A 16277-nucleotide genomic window follows, 5' to 3' on the forward strand; every position below is an offset into this window, starting at 1 on the left:
TCCTTGGGGTGTCTACTTTCCAAAATTGGGTCATTTTGGGGGTTTTGTACTGCCCTGCTTTTTTAGCATCCTCAAGAAATTAGAGTAGCAGTCATAAACTAAAAGCTGTGTAAATTCCAGAAAATGTACCCTAGTTTGTAGACACAAAGGGGCAGATCCACAAAGAAATTACGCCGGCGTATCTACTGATACGCCGGCGTAATTTCAAAATTCCCGCATCGTATCTTTGTTTTGTATCCACAAAACAAGATAAGACGGCATCTCGGATGGATCCGACAGGCGTACATCTTCGTACGCCGTCGGATCCTAGGTGCAATATTTCGGCGGCCGCTAGGTGGCGTTTCCATTGAAATCCGCGTCGAGAATGCAAATTAGTTATTTATGGCGATCCACGAACGTACGTCCGGCCGGCGCATTTTTTTATGTCGTTTGCGTTCGGCTTTTTCCGGCGTATAGTTAAAGCTGCTATACAGAGGCGTACTCAATGTTAAGTATGGCCGTCCTTCCCGCGTACAATTTAGAATTTTTTACGTCGTTTGCGTAAGTCGGTCGCGAATAGGAATTTGCGTAGAATGACGTCATAGTCGTAAGCATTGGCGGTTTCCGGTTTAATTTCAAACATGCGCACTGGGATACCCCAGGGACGGCGCATGCGCAGTTCCAAAAAAACGTTGTTTACGTCGGGTCATGACGTATTAACATAAAACACGCCCCCATCACAGCCATTTGAATTCCGCGCCCTTGCGCCGCAAGAGATACACTACGCCGCCGTAACTTATGGTGCGGATTCGTTGTGGATTCAATTTAAAAAGATAAGATACGGCGGCGTAGCGTATCTTAGATACGCTGCGCCCGGCGCAGATGTCTGTGGATCTGCCCCAATAACTTTTGCGCAAACCAATAAATATACGCTTATTGACATTTTTTTTCCAAAGACATGTGGCTGAATACATTTTGGCCTAAATGTATGACTAAAATTGAGTTTATTCGATTTTTCTTATAACAAAAAGTAGAAAATATAATTTTTTTTTAAAAAATCCGTTTATATCGCAAAAAATAAAAATCGCAGAGGCAATCAAATACCATCAAAAGAAAGCTGTATTTGTGGGGAAAAAAGGACACAAATTTTGTTTGGGTACAACATTGCATGACCGCGCAATTACCAGTTAATGCAGCGCAGTGCCAAATTGTAAAAAGACCTCTGGTCTTTAGGCTGCCAAATGGTCCAGGGCTTAAGTGGTTAAGCTTTCACACAAAAAACTGGAAGCTGATTAGTTTCTATGCAGAGCTGCACCAGATTTTGCACACTCCAGTTTTAGTAAAACAACCCCAAAGTATCAAGTTTATTTTTACTAGGCAACAGACATTTTGAACTTAAAGTTGATTTGTAGCCAACCCCTGAAGAACAACTATGTTGTAAAATACAGTTTACCTGATTAACGGATAAACCTGTATAATTTACATAATAAAGGTTAATCCTTTAATCTGGTTTGTATAAATCTAAAATTAAGAGTGAAAAAAACAGGGACCTTGGAAAACATTTCACATTCTTACGTAAGATTGTAAGGAAGAAGAGTGGGCTAGTTTGAGTAACAGATCATTTGTCCCTCCGTGTCTAAACTATTTTAATTGTAGATGTTTGTCTGACAGCAGTGGGTTGAGGCACAATAGTTGGTGCCAACAGAGAAGATGTTATTAGGTAACCCTTGAATACCATTTAATATTTCTCTGAGGTACTATGGCGAGGGGCAAATGAGAAGTGCTGTAGACATCTTTGCAGAACCCAAAATCTGGCCTCTACAAAAACACCTTCACTTAAAAGAATATGTTAACCCTGCCACTGTCGGCCCTGTGCTCCATTTTTACACTCAGATGACCAAACCATTTTTGCAATCTTTCCATTGCTTTTTTATTTTTCCCTTACAGCTTTCAGAGTTTGTTAAACCATATATTTTCTGAAAGCACATAACCAGTAGAATACAAAGAAGGTGCTACTGATTTTTAGGGCACAATGATATTTGCGCAAATGTTTATCAAACAATATTTTTGTTAAAAATACACTAAAATCATTGGGGTAGATTCAGCAAGCAATTACGCCTGCGTATCCATAGATACGCAGCGTAATTGCTAAGTAGCACCGGCGTATCTACTTTCTGTATTCAGAAAGCTAGATACGCCGACTGTAGCCTAAGATACAACTGGCATAAGTCTCTTATGCCGTCGTATCTTAGGGTGCATTCGGCGCACCCGTAGTTGTCAGCGTAGAGTATGCAAATTGCATACTAACGCCGATTCACAAACGTACGCACGGCCGGCGCTCGTTTTTTACGTCGTTTGCGTACGTCGTTTTCGCCGTAAGGCTGCTCCTGCTATTATGAGGCGCAGCCAATGGTAAGTATGGACGTCGTTCCCGCGTCGCAATTTTCAAAACTTGCGTCGTTTGCGTAACTCGTTCGTGAATGGCGCTGGACACCATTTACGTTCACGTCAAAGCCAATGACGTCCTTGCGACGTCATTTACCGCAATGCACTTTGGGAAATTTTCCCGACGGAGCATGCGCAGTATGTTCGGCGCGGGAACGCGCCTAATTTAAATCATCCACGCGCCCTACGGGATCATTTAAATTGCGCGCGCTTACGCCGGCCCCTTTTACGAAACGCCTCCGCAAATTACGGAGCAAATGCTTCGTGAATGAAGCGTAGCTCCAGTAATTTACGGAGGCGTAGCGTAAAAACGGTACGCTGCGCCGCCGTATCAGTGCGCGCCCCTACCTGAATCTGGGCCACTATTAGCAGATATAATTCCTATTAAATATAAAAGCTCAACCTGTATTGAGTTAATAAATAACAAATATTTGTCATTTTTAAATTAAAGTGGAGTTCCACCCATAAATATAACATTACATCAGTAGTTTTAAAAAAATGTCATTAGTCCTTTAAGAAAACATTTTTTTTTTTAGATGCCTTCAAAGTGTTGTTGCTAGGCAGAATAGTTAATCTTCCCTCTTCCTGCACCTAGGTGCTTAAGCTTCACCGCACAGACTCCTGTGAATGTAGTGGGTGTAACTTTCCAGGAGTCTGTGCACTCCCCAGTCTCGAAGAATCATGTGACTTGGACAGTACAGGTGCTGAAACCTGATCTGAAAACTATTACATTGCTTGTGCAGCACTGAGCATGTGCAAGATCTGCAAGGCTGAAATCCAGGAAGTCATACAGTCTGGCTTCATGATGCCCACACTTAAGATGGCCCCAGTCAATTTCTATTTTATAAAGTGTCTAAATGCTGTAACAACCTCACAAAACTGACCTTAGTTTACAGACTAACTTTACTAGAATACATTAAGCTTGTGTATTACAGGGGTATTTATATTTCAAAAGTGAAATTGTGGCCGGAACTCCGCTTTAAGCCTTTTTTGCAAAACTATGAAAACTGAACGTACACAAAAATTTAAATAATCACATTTCTCAAAAAATCTGAAGGTGCACATAAACACAACATAACTAGCAACATTTCTGCTAAATTACTACTAAGCATCGTTCACATGTGGCACACTAAAGTGTATGCCCGTGGCGGGCCATGTTTACCTGCAAAAGGATGCACAGGTGTTTCATGCATCCCCGTACAGGCAGTTCCATTTTTGTCAATTGGGATGCAACGGCTGCACAGGCATAGCCTGAACACAACACAAGTAAAAAATGCGCAATAAAACAATGCCTCAGGTATCAAGTCAGCACCATATGAGAAAAATGGACAAAGTCAGTAGGTAATGATTTACATTGACTGACAAAAAAGATAGGTAAAAAGAGTCTGTAGGTTTTTGATGAGGGTACACACTCTCAGGGCTGCCATCAGAGGGGAACAGAAACCATGTTCCAATTCTATAGGAAAACAACAAGGGAAGAGGCGCCTCTGGGTGTAGTAGTTTAAAACAATTTTAATGGTAAAACATAGGTAATGGTCACTCACATTTTTGAAGTGACAAGTAGGCATGTAGAAAATGTTCCCAAGGAGAGGAGAGGTGTCATCCGGCGATCACTTTCATCCAGGGTCTGCTGGAGCGCTGTATGGGGAGGTTTCACTTCCACCGCTGATGGAGGGTAGCCGGCTGCGATGGAGGATCCTCAAACCGAGGCGTGGAGCGCAGATGGACAGCAGGCGAGAGGTGATGGCGTCACCGGGTATGCAACGTGTTTCTGAGTGGTCAGGCAGCGAATGACGTGGCTGCCGCACTCCTTTCTCAAGCATATGGGAGGAGGGACGAGTAACTAGTTTTGAGAGGTCGAATGGGGAGGAGATGGGGCGGAGCAAACGGGGATGTAATGCAATGGAGTGTGCAAGGGGGGAGTGGCGGGGAAAGACAAGGAAAGGAGATGCAGTGATAGGATAGAGGAGAGAGAAGAAGGCTCCACGCCTTGGTTTGAGGATCCTCCATCGCAGCCGGCTACCCTCCATCAGCGGTGGAAGTGAAACCTCCCCATACAGCGCTCCAGCAGACCCTGGATGAAAGTGACGGCCGGATGACACCTCTCCCCTCCTTGGGAACATTTGCTACATGTCTACTTGTCACTTCAAAAATGTGAGTGACCATTACCTATGTTTTACCATAAAAATTGTTTTAAACTACTACACCCAGAGGCGCCTCTTTCCTTGTTGTTTTCCTATAGCCTGAACACAGACAGTGTGCGCTCAGGAAAATGCACACAGACTTACATAGATGTAAAACTAGGAGCAACAGCTCTGTTCGTGCAGTTGCTACATCCCAAATTAGATCTATGGAACTGTCTGCACAGAGATGCATGAAACACCTGTGCATCCCTGTAAAGATACGATGTGTATGCCCTGTGTGAACAAGGCCTTAGGCCCCTTTCACACAAGCGGACCGATCGGGTCTGCCTGTCCGCTTTTCAGGCAGGCCCAATCGGACCACCCATTGTTCTCTATAGAGAGGCTGATGTAAACGGACATGTGTCCGCCTGCATCCTATCCAGTCCAGTCCAGTCTGCTAAAAACATAAGGATGGGGATCCCATTCCCCATCCAACTAGCAGATCGGATTGGAGGGTATCCGATGGAAATGGCCAGGCGGTCTGTTTCCATTCGACTGCCCAATAGAGAAGAGGGGGCTGTGTCTGTGTCCACTCTGCATCAGCGGGGCGGACGCGGACCTGTCATCCGCCTGCTTGGAGAATAGAAGACAGATCCCCCGCTGAGTAGGCAGATAAGCTTGACCGAGTCCACTCCATGTAAACGGGGTCTTACCAGAATTTGTAAAAGAATGTTTCATTTTTTTCTTTCATAAAAAAAATGCATTTTTCTCACTGTATAAACATTGCAGAAATATTGCATAAAGCTAAAATATATATAAAGTTACTAATATTTCCACACTAAAATCATTTCTGCATAGATTCATTAATAGGATATCACATGGAAAATTCTTTATTAAAACCAAAATGTTCACCAAAATTATTTTTTGAAATAAACATCCGCTTAGATCTCACCTTCTATTAGCCTCCCGGTGATCTTTAAACATTTTATCTATCAGTTTTCCACAAATAGCCTCTGAACGTTTGGCCAGAGCTCTGATTAATTCATCACAGTGGAGCTCAAACATCCCTAAGCGAATAATCTGAGAAAACAGAAAAGCTAGTGTAATTAGTGTTTTCATGTCTCTTTTACAGTACACACAAACAGCAAAAAAATAATATTACAGCTTTATTGATCTTACTTACCTGTGATGAAAAATATCCTACATTGTACAAGCAGCAGGATCGTATAGAAATCTTAACAACTGCAATATGATCTTACTATCTCCGAATTTTCGGTCAACACGGGGGTTAGTAGCTTTGGGTAGTGGCGGCCCATAATGCAGGGTGCAGGGGCACCACCCCTCTAATCTATGTGTCAGGTCCCCTTTTGGAGCACATAATTAGAGCCTGAGGCTCTAATTGGCTTTAAAAAAGGGTGGGCTCAGGTGCTGATCACTGTGCCCTGAGCCCACCTAGTTGTGTGACAATAGCAAATTAATATTCCCTATTCTTCCTGATGCTCCTCCCGGCCAATCAGGAAGCGGGTCCTAAGGCCCGTTTGACCAGGGAGTCTTAGAACTCCTGGCCAATCAGGTCTCAGGACCCACTTCCTGTACGCCTGGGAGGAGAAGCAACGTCTGTTCGGCCGGGAGGAGAAGCCCCGGCTCTTCCTTCGGCTGGAGCAAGGAGCAGCAGCCCTACCCCTCATCATCTCCTAAGGTAAGGCCGCCTTCCCATCCTTCTCCCACGGAGAGGGGGTGTAGCAGTGTTGGCTTTCCGAGTGGGGGGGTTTGTTTGACACCCCCCAAAATTTTAAGCACCGGCTGCCACTGGCTTTGAGTCTGTAGGCTGAATTCAATAAAAAATTTCCCCAAAAGGTACCTGCCCCACTTCTACTCACATCCATTAAGAAAAGTTAATAAACTGCTTTTATTCCCTTTAACATAATCTGTGAAAGGGGGAGAGAATTCTGTGAATCATCAGACCATTCTCCATTCACAGGTTGCGTTAAAGGCAGTGAGCACAACTAAAGAAATGTTCTCAATGGAGAAGGATTGAAGCTGAGATCTCCAAGTGTATCTCTGACTTCTGGCTATCAAATGCTATCAAATGCGCGATCAACTACCTTACATAATATGTATGAGCTATAAGTAAGCATCACATGATGTGAAATGTCAGCCACCTTTCTCCTGTTGGTCACTTCATTTTGACTGCATCGCTTTAAGGAGTGCGGCAGTCCAGGATCCTCTTCTATCCAATGTACCTTACATATTGGATGGGATGCCTTCAAGGCGTATATCCGGGGATGCTACCAATCCTCTATCTCCTATACTAGGTTTGACGCCAAAATATCCATAAAGGGGGCTGAAGCCAAGGCCCAATGTCTAGAATCTCAGTATGTTCTGACCCAAAAACCAATCACCCTTCTAGATATACAAGCGGCCTACAGTGAGGTAATGCTCCTGCGAGTGGCAGGGGCCAAAAAACAAAAATTGACGCAAACACATCGCATTTTTGAACAGGGGGAAAAAACAGGTCATCTGCTGGCTTGGCTAGCTAGAGAACAACAACCCGTACATGCTATTGCTCGCATAAGAGCTGCAGATAGGGCACTGGTTACCGATCTGGTGGCCATTAATGCATGCTTCGCCTCGTACTATAGTGCCCTCTACTCCTCCAAGGCAGATTATTCGGGAGAGGAATTTAATTCCTTCCTTGGACAACTAGCCTTTTCCACCCTCAGTGATGAAGCTCGAACGCATTTAGATATCGCCATTACCCTGGAAGAGGTACAGGCAGCCCTGGGCGAGCTTCAGGCGGGCAAGACCCCAGGAGTTGATGGCCTACCCCCGGAATTCTATCGGCAGTTCGGGGAACAGTTGACACCCAAACTGCATGAGATGATAGTGGAAACCCTTAGAGACACTAATCTCCCTCTATTGCGGAGGCAACCGTGGTTGTCATTCCTAAACATGGTAAGGACCCGGAAACTCTGAACCTCTTACTGCCCCATATCTCTGCTCAATGATGATGCCAAAATTCTCACTAAGGTTTAGCTAGAAGACTCAATGAAGTAATTCTCACCCTAATCCATGAAGATCAGACAGGGTTCATGCCAGGCAAGGGGACCAACGTAAATCTCCGCAGACTCTATACGGTTATGGGCACCAGGGACTCTCTCAGCCAATTCAATGCAGTGGCCTCCCTAGACGCAGAGAAAGCATTTGATTCGGTGGAAAGGAATTACCTTAGGGAGGTCCTGCATCGTTTTGTTTTTGGCCCTAAATGTATCTTCTGGGTACAGGCTCTCTATAGGTCACTGCAGGCTAGAGTTTGCACTGGGTCAACTCTCTTACCACCTTTCCGGCTTCGACGAGGCACCAGACAGGGCTGCCCACTGTTGCCTGCCCTTTTTGCGTTGGCCATAGAACCCATGGCGATCCTCTTGCGGTCTTCCCCCCTAGTTAACGGTATACCGATCGGGTCTATTCAAGAAAAAATATCCCTCTATGACACCCTGTTGTACCTTAGGAATGATTTGAATTCCCTGGGGGCGGCCTTATCCCTTATAAACACCTTTAGCAGATACTCTGGCATCTGCATTAACTAAAGCAAATCTGTGGTCTTTGTGTTGCACCCAGAGGAGGCTTCGATACCAGCAGATACCCCTCTACAAAGGGTCTTGCAATTTAGGTACTTAGGAGTGGAGATATATAGGGACTTAGCGCAGTTCATCCCTCTTAACTTAACCCGGTGCTGTCCCTCCTGACTCAGAAATGCGCTGCCTGGAAAACACTGCCCCTTACCCTGGTAGGAAGGGTTAACCTCATCAAAATGTCAGTGCTGCCTAAATTTCTTTACATTTTTAGACAAACCCTGGTATATATTCCTAATGCATTCTTTAAAAAACTGGATAGCCTGATCACCGCCTTCATTTGGAATGGTAGCATCCCGGGAATTGCCAAGTCCACTCTTCAATTGCCCGTATTGCTGGGGGGCCTCGGCCTACCATGCTTTCTCAAATATTATTGGGCAGTGGTCCTGGTTACATTGAGATGGTGGCTGGCAGAGGAACCGTCCAACCCTGCATCAACATTTGAGGCGGCGCTGCTCGGGTCATACTCCGAGCTGCGAAACCTAATGCATCGAGGACACAGGTCGAATCCCAATATAACCCCCTCGATGAGAACTACTCTAAGGGTATGGGAGAGTCTCAGGACTAAGGTTTAGAAGCCCTGCGGCTGGTCCCCTTACACTCCGCTGTGGGGGAATCTGCGGTTGCCTCACTATACTATCCCGGATCCTGTGCTATGGGCTCGGTGTGGAATTAAGACTCTCTCTGATGTAATGTCCCCTGATGGCCTTGCCACATTTGATGTTCTAAAGTAGCAGAAAGGACTACCTAACCATATGTTTTTCGGTGCCTGCAACTCCGCCATGCTTATTGTCCCAGTTCCCTGTATCTCCTGTGCTGGAGACCACTGGAGTCGAGCGACTGCTGAGTGCAGTGGATGAGACTAAGCCCCTCTCCACCCTTTATTCAGTATTGGTGGGACTGAATACCTCTAAGGTCTCGCAGTTATTCTCGGTGTGGCAGATGGATATACCCATGCTGGATAATGATGACTGGGAGGAGGGCATTCAGCAATATCTCTCTCTCTGGTGATATCTGCCAGAGACAGATTTATTCAGCTCAAATTTTTGCACAGAGCATATTTCTCCCCTCAACGCCTAGCTAGAAAATACCCGAACAGCAGCCCGGTTTGCCTCAAATGCACTTTAGAGGTGGGTTCCTTCTTCCATATTGTTTGGTTTTGCCAGCATATACAGAACTTCTGTATGGGTGTAGTCAGTGTTGTTAACTCTGTTGGTAAACTGAAAGTTCCCTGTGATCCGATACCACTGCTACTTGGGATATTAGACACCCTGGCTGCTTCCCAATCCAAGAAACTATTTGTGTTTTACGCGGCCTTCTATGCCAAAAAGGTGATTCTGCTACAATGGAAGGGGAGCTCCCAGCCGACAATACAGCAATGGCAAACTCTCATAAACAAGGCCCTACATTTGTACAAACTGACCTACTTAGGCCGTAACTGCCCCAAAAAAATCGCTAAAATATGGGGCCCCTGGGTTCATGAGGAACAGCTGCCCCTGGAGTAGGGTTTGGAGTTTACAATGATGACCACGGAACTGCTTAGTCGGGCACAACGCACTACCTATAGATGAAATTCTCCCCCCCTCCCCCCCAGATCCCCATGCTTGTTATCCCCTAGTTCACTTTTGGGCCACCAGGGACACCTCATTGACAGGGGGTCCCTGCACACCCACTGACCAACGGCCTTCGTTCCTATTGTCTCTCATTTTCATATACCCCTTCTAATGAAGTTAGCACTAATCCCAGGTATAGGATAAAAGAGTTGCGTTTATTGTATACTAATGTATTCACCCTCTCTCTCCTACCCTCTCCACCCTCCTGGTTGAAGGAAATTGTACTTACTATGTACCATCTACTTTGATGCTTCCATAGTGTTTCTGTATCCACTGCTTACTGTTTGTACGTTTGTTTTTCTTTTGTTTTTATGAAAATAAAAAAAAACTATACTGACTTTTCCTTCAGCAGGTATGCATATATGGGTTATTTTAAAAAGGCGCAGCTATATTTGCAGATTATGTTCTATGACTTATAGGCCTTGTACTCACGACCGGATCTGTGCGCTGGAAACTGTCTGCCGGACAGTTTCCGGCGTACAAGGCTGATTTTTGTTTGGTTCCGCTGGCTTGTACACACCAGCGGACCAGCGTACCGGAACGCGTGCACGTAAACTACGTACGACGTCACTATAAAGGGGAAGACCAAACATAATGGCGCCGCCCTCTGTTCCTCTTTTGCTAGTTACGGGTTTGCTCGTGTTAGTGAAGGTTTGGTTAGAGCTGATTCGCGCTTCTCGGTCTCCAGGCTTTGACAGCGTGTATTCACGGGTTCAGTGCGTGTGCTTGCGGTAACGTAGTTGTCATTCGGCTATAGGCTAGCAGGTTGTTTCTGCTTTAGCAGTTGCATCCTGTGCGCTCGTATCTGTTTGTCACGCGTTTGTCGCAGGTAGTGCTGGATTTGCGAGTGCTTTCTGTTTGAGTGTGTTCTTGACTGACCAGCCGGCCGGTTTGAAGCCATGATGGAGCAGCAGCGTCAATTTTCGCGAGTTGGTGCTGTTTATGGGATGGCTGCTGGATATGTTCATTTTTCCAGTACTTTGGCCAGAAACAGGGGGCGGAGGCGTTTCTGGACCAAGAATTGGTTGCGCCAGCGTGACCAGTTCTCACATATGCCTCTGCTTAGGGAACTCCAGGAGAATAATCCTAATGACTTTAGGAATTTTCTCCGCATGACGGACCCCGTATTCAACAGTCTGCTGGAACTTCTGTCCCCCTATATCACGAGGCAGGACACTGTGATGCGCCAAGCCATCACGGCCGAGCAGAGGCTTATTGCCACGTTGCGGTACCTGGCGACTGGGAGGAGCCTGCAGGACCTCAAGTTCTCAACAGGCATCTCTCCGCAGGCGCTTGGGGTCATCATACCGGACACGTGTGCTGCCATCATCAAAGTTATGCATGAGGAGTATATTAAGGTAAGTTTCCTTGCTGTAATAATGTTGCTAACTAACTTTATTTTTAATTTCCCAGATATGCTGTGTGTTTAACTAACGTTCCCTTTTCTCCCTATGCATGTTGATATAAGCTTTACATGTTTTATTCTTGACCTACCTGCATATTTGTCCCTTACCCAATATTAACCTGTCCAGCATGCTATCCTAGGGACAAACCCACCTTGCCATTTTTTAAAACAGGACTTTTTGGTTTTTGTGTCCCCCCCCCCCTTCAAACTTTTATTGTCCCCATCAGAGGGCTGTGGAGTCTCTTAATGAAGTGGCCCTATATATTTAATTTCCCAAATTCGCCATGCACATTTTTCTAATGCAATTTTAATACTTTGAAGTGTCACAAGGATGCTTGTAGGATGTTTTTGTTCCAAAGTACTAAATCTCTTTTTTTGTTTGTCCCCACAGCTACCCTCCACACCACAGGAATGGCAGTCTGTGGCTTCCCAATTTGCCCAGCGGTGGGATTTTCCAAACTGCGGTGGAGCAATAGATGGGAAACACGTCCGCATTGTGCCCCCACCCCACTCGGGGTCCTACTATTATAATTACAAGGGTTATCATAGTATTGTGTTGATGGCGGTGGTGTCGGCACAGTATGAGTTTCTATATGTGGACGTGGGGAAGAATGGCCGGATGTCTGATGGGGGAGTGTTCGCACGGACTGATTTCTATGATCGTCTCCAAGCTGGTGGTCTGGCATTGCCACCAGATGAAGATAATGTGGAAGGACTTCCGTTTGTGTTCCTAGCGGACGAGGCTTTCGGGCTTGGTCCTCACCTCATGCGGCCTTTTCCCCAGAGGACCCTCACCTCAGAGAGGAGTGTGTTTAATTTTCGGTTGGCCAGGGCTCGGAGGGTAGTCGAGAATGCCTTTGGGATACTCACCAACCGGTTCCGCCTGTTCAGGACATCGATACATCTGGCGGAATATAAATTGGACACCGTTGTATTTGCCTGCTGCATTTTGCACAACTTTTTACGCAGGCACTCCCAGACGTACCTACCCGACATCGGTTCTGAGGCAAGACTACCCTCAGATCCCCTTCCCGGGCTGGACACTGGTCGCGCTGGCTTGGCCCCCCAATCAGCTCGTGAGGTACGCGACAAATATGTTGAGTACTTCATGGGTCGGGGGGCCATTGCTATGCCAGATCATATTTCTTTCTAATTCGGCCCCCAAAGAAAGGAATATTCTCTCAAATAATAAATAATTAGACCATTGGACTTTATACAGTTGTTTGTCATTAATGCTTTTTCTCTTTTTATCTGTCTTCCTGGTTCTCTAACTAACTTCTTCAATTTTACTGCATAATTGATTTCTCCACTTTTAGTAAATAACCACATTTTGCACAGTATTCACTCATCTACAAACAGGGTATTGACTCTAGAAATAAGAAGCAACTCCATTTGTAAATTTTGAGGTCAATTTTTTTAATTTTTGCTTGTTCATGACCCCAAAAATTATTTTATATTTTTTTCATTACTCCCTGCTTTTGTACTTAGGAGTCTACAAAAAATTTTTTTGTTTATTTTTTTTTTTCAGGTAATTCAACCAAAAATATTATGCAGATTATACATTTTTTAACAAGTTCACATTTTTGTTTATCAAATATAGTTAGATTTATTGTTTACACATATATATATATATATAGAATATTTTTGGTGGGGTGTTTACCGCCTTAGTATTTTTTCTTCTCGGCATATTTTTTATGCACAAAAACCAATATTTTTTTAAAATATTTTTTGTTTTTTGGTGTGTTTTTCAATACGAATATTTGTTGTGGAGATTTAGGAGTCAAATCTCGACTTCACTAAATTCAGTGATTAGAGAGATTTATAATTCGATATATATATATTTTTATTTTTTTTTCGGTGTTTATTCTTTATGGTCTAAACTTTATAGTATCCAAAAATGTTCAACATGGTCAAAAAGTAAAAAAATACAATTATAAAAATATAAAAACTCACAACAGCAGTCAGTCATGGTGTGCTTTCACACTGGAACACGCCAAAATTTGAAGATACACACATTCAGTGGCAATTCGCCAAATGTCATTGGTTCAACAGACAAATGGCCACATGTGCTATCTGACATCATGGGTGATCAATGTCTGTGTTCTGTGGGAGCAAACCCTTCCTCTCAACTACTTGAGGATGGAGGAGGGGGTTGGACCCACAAAGCACAGACACTAGATATTCTGTGATGGCAGATAGCACATGTTGGCACACTGTGTGTGTATCTTCAAATTTTGGCGTATTCATTATTAAAACAGTAAAAATGTTTGTGGGGGCGGGGGATGGGCGGGGGGTGTTTCAGTCTTTGACACGGCCCATCATGTCAATAATATTTTTAAAATTAGATTCGATGACCATCATTCTTTGCCGCATATTGTCCATTTCCGTGCAGCATTCCAAAAGGACATTTGTTAAATTCTCTTCCATGACAACCATCCTTTCACGCATATTGTGCATTTCAGTGCTGCACTCCATTACCTGCTGAATAATTATAGCAGCACTTGCACGTGAAAATATTGGCACACCATCCTCCTCCCCTAAAAAAAAAAAAAAAATGGTCATTTCAAAAATTATTTTTCGATGAGGCCTATCTACATATGTTTTTTTTAATCAAGCTAGGGTGACACTGACCTGATGGGCTTCTCCTTTCCACCTCTTCGACATCTTCTATCACTCCTCCTTCTTCCACCACCTCCCCATCATCTTCTATCACTCCTCCTTCTTCCACCACTTCCCCATCATCTTGGACTCCTCCTTCATCCATCAATCCACCTTCTTTCAATTCGCCAAATTGTTCTTCCGCCACTTGCCCTTCATCTGCTATAAATTCTAAGTCCAAAATTACTTCTTCCTCCTCTCTTCCTTCCTCCTTTCTTCCTTCCTCCTCTCCTTCCACATCCTCTTCTCCTTCCACATCCTCTTCTCCTTCCACATCCTCTTCTCCTTCCACATCCTCTTCTCCTTCCACATCCTCCTCCTCCTCCACATGTTGAGATGGAAGATTTTGGCCTTGTCTGGCCCTCTCTGCCTCCTCCAAATGCTGGCAACTTCTTTCCCCTGAAATAAAAATATAAAAATGTAGACTCATCAGCACACAGATATTGGAGAGCATAAATCGCACACATTGCTTAGAAGATGCTTTCATTTAGTTACTTTTATCTTTCACCAAACCTACATTTTGGAATTACTTCTATGGCAAGCTCTGATCCTGCCCCTTTTTAGCAAAGTGACACACATGGATGTCCCCCCTAAACAGTATTTCTGGGAGACCCTACCAAAACCCATTTTTGATTTGGGGAGACACAGGTGCTCTGCATTGCAGATGTGAAAACATCTGCTTTATTCCCACTGTTTTTAGAATGAATCCTGTTTGCCTTTCCCATTCTCCTAATTTTATTTTTTAGAACTAGCTTTTACACAATGTTTACAAACAAAGTTTTTGGCCAGTGAGCCATGTCCAGGTGTGTTGTTCCTGGAATAACCGAGCCTTTCGGAGAAACTATGTGATGTTACGTGGTTTAATAAGAACACTATTTGTAAATATGTAGGTATTTATGTCATAAAAAATAAATGACAACATGTCTTTAAAATTACAAGCAGGCCAAGGAGGCAGATGGTGAAATATACATGGCAACACATTATTGCAGACAATCACCCACCCCCCCCCCCCAACCCCAATATATATTTACTTACTTTTACGCAGAATTTTAAGGATCTTCTTCATCTGATGTGGCTCCCTCAATTTTAAGTCTGACCAGCGTTTCCTCAGCTGTTCCTTGGACCTGGTGATCCCAAACATCCTCTGCATTCTCCTCGCCACCTTGTCCATAATATGTGCCTTTCGGCGGTTAGGGGTCTTGTATGGCCCTAATTCACCATCATAGTCCTTCTTTCGCATGATGTAAACTAACTCCACCATTTCATGGAACCGCATATTAGTGGCTTTGTATCTTCTTGGCCTTGATCGGGACGTCCCTGCCTCTGTCCCTTCACTTGTGGCATGAGAGCATCGTGCCCGCTCGTGTGACATCGCCATCTTTCCTTTCCCACAGAGATTATGGGCGTGGAAAAGATGAATTCTTACGCCATGGGCGGAGAAGAGGGCGGCGTTTAATACATACGCGGAGTGTAGAGAATGCAAACAACGTGTTTACGTAGGTTACGCGGAGAATCTTCGATCGCATCCTGAACATACACAGTTAACGCCATATTTCCTAAACTCATTGATTAGGGGCCTAGCAAAGGTGACGAGGGCGGGGTTTAATAAATACGCGGAGTGTTTAAAAGGTGCACGCCGTGATTACGCATCTTACGCGGTAATTAGGCGAGCGTGAGAAACGAGGAGCGAGAGACAGGAAGGTAAGGAAATTAAAAATGGGATCAGCAGAGGCCTGGAAAATGTAGACACATGGGATGGGGGTTTGGGCTGTTAGTTGCACCCTTTTTAAGCTATTCTGTCTATGGGGTACCACAATGTTATTTTGGTATCCAAATGCTTTTGGACAACTCACAAAATAGAGATGTGAACAATGCTGTACCTCATTGACAAGTTTTTGAATGGTGTATTCAGATCAGGCAAAGTATTGTTCAAGTGTTGGTTGTACAGAGGTCATTAGGAAGTGTCTTTTATGTCATCCATTGTCAGGGGCATGAGATTTACACATGAAAGAGTGCCTAGATGAATACTGTCATTTGTAAGCATTGTTTATTTTTCTATATTAAAAATATTTACTGCAATGTTAACAATGGCTCTGCATCTAGCAAATCAATGTTTGGTACAACCAATGCGGCCGAGCTGCCAATCATTGTTTAAACAAGAGAGACTGTGTTTGTAATTAGATATAGGTAATAAATTTGAAGACACATATTATATCAAGGTCAACGCTGATCCTTTTGAATATTTATTTTTCTTTGGTTTATGTTTTGCGAATCTAGACTCAAAAAGAAATATCATTTTTCAAAAAGTGAAATGGACCTCCTACAAACAAAGGAAGCTATAGAGGCCTTACTTCAAAAATATCAGGACACGCCCATCCTGTGGAATTCCAAACACGCGTTATATTGCAATAAAGATGTA

General features: G+C 44.1%; 1 protein-coding gene across 1 annotated transcript in view; it reads right to left on the reverse strand.

Moving 5' to 3' along the window:
- The window catches only part of DNAH7 (dynein axonemal heavy chain 7), a 438794-nt gene that overhangs the window by 349491 nt on the left and 73026 nt on the right, over window positions 1-16277 (reverse strand). The window contains exon 13 of the mRNA XM_040357086.1: window positions 5500-5627. Within this exon, the coding sequence (XP_040213020.1) occupies window positions 5500-5627 (128 nt within the window). The remainder of the gene's footprint in view (window positions 1-5499; window positions 5628-16277) is intronic.

The sequence above is a fragment of the Rana temporaria genome, chromosome 6 (assembly GCF_905171775.1).
Source record: "Rana temporaria chromosome 6, aRanTem1.1, whole genome shotgun sequence".
NCBI lineage: Eukaryota > Metazoa > Chordata > Amphibia > Anura > Ranidae > Rana > Rana temporaria.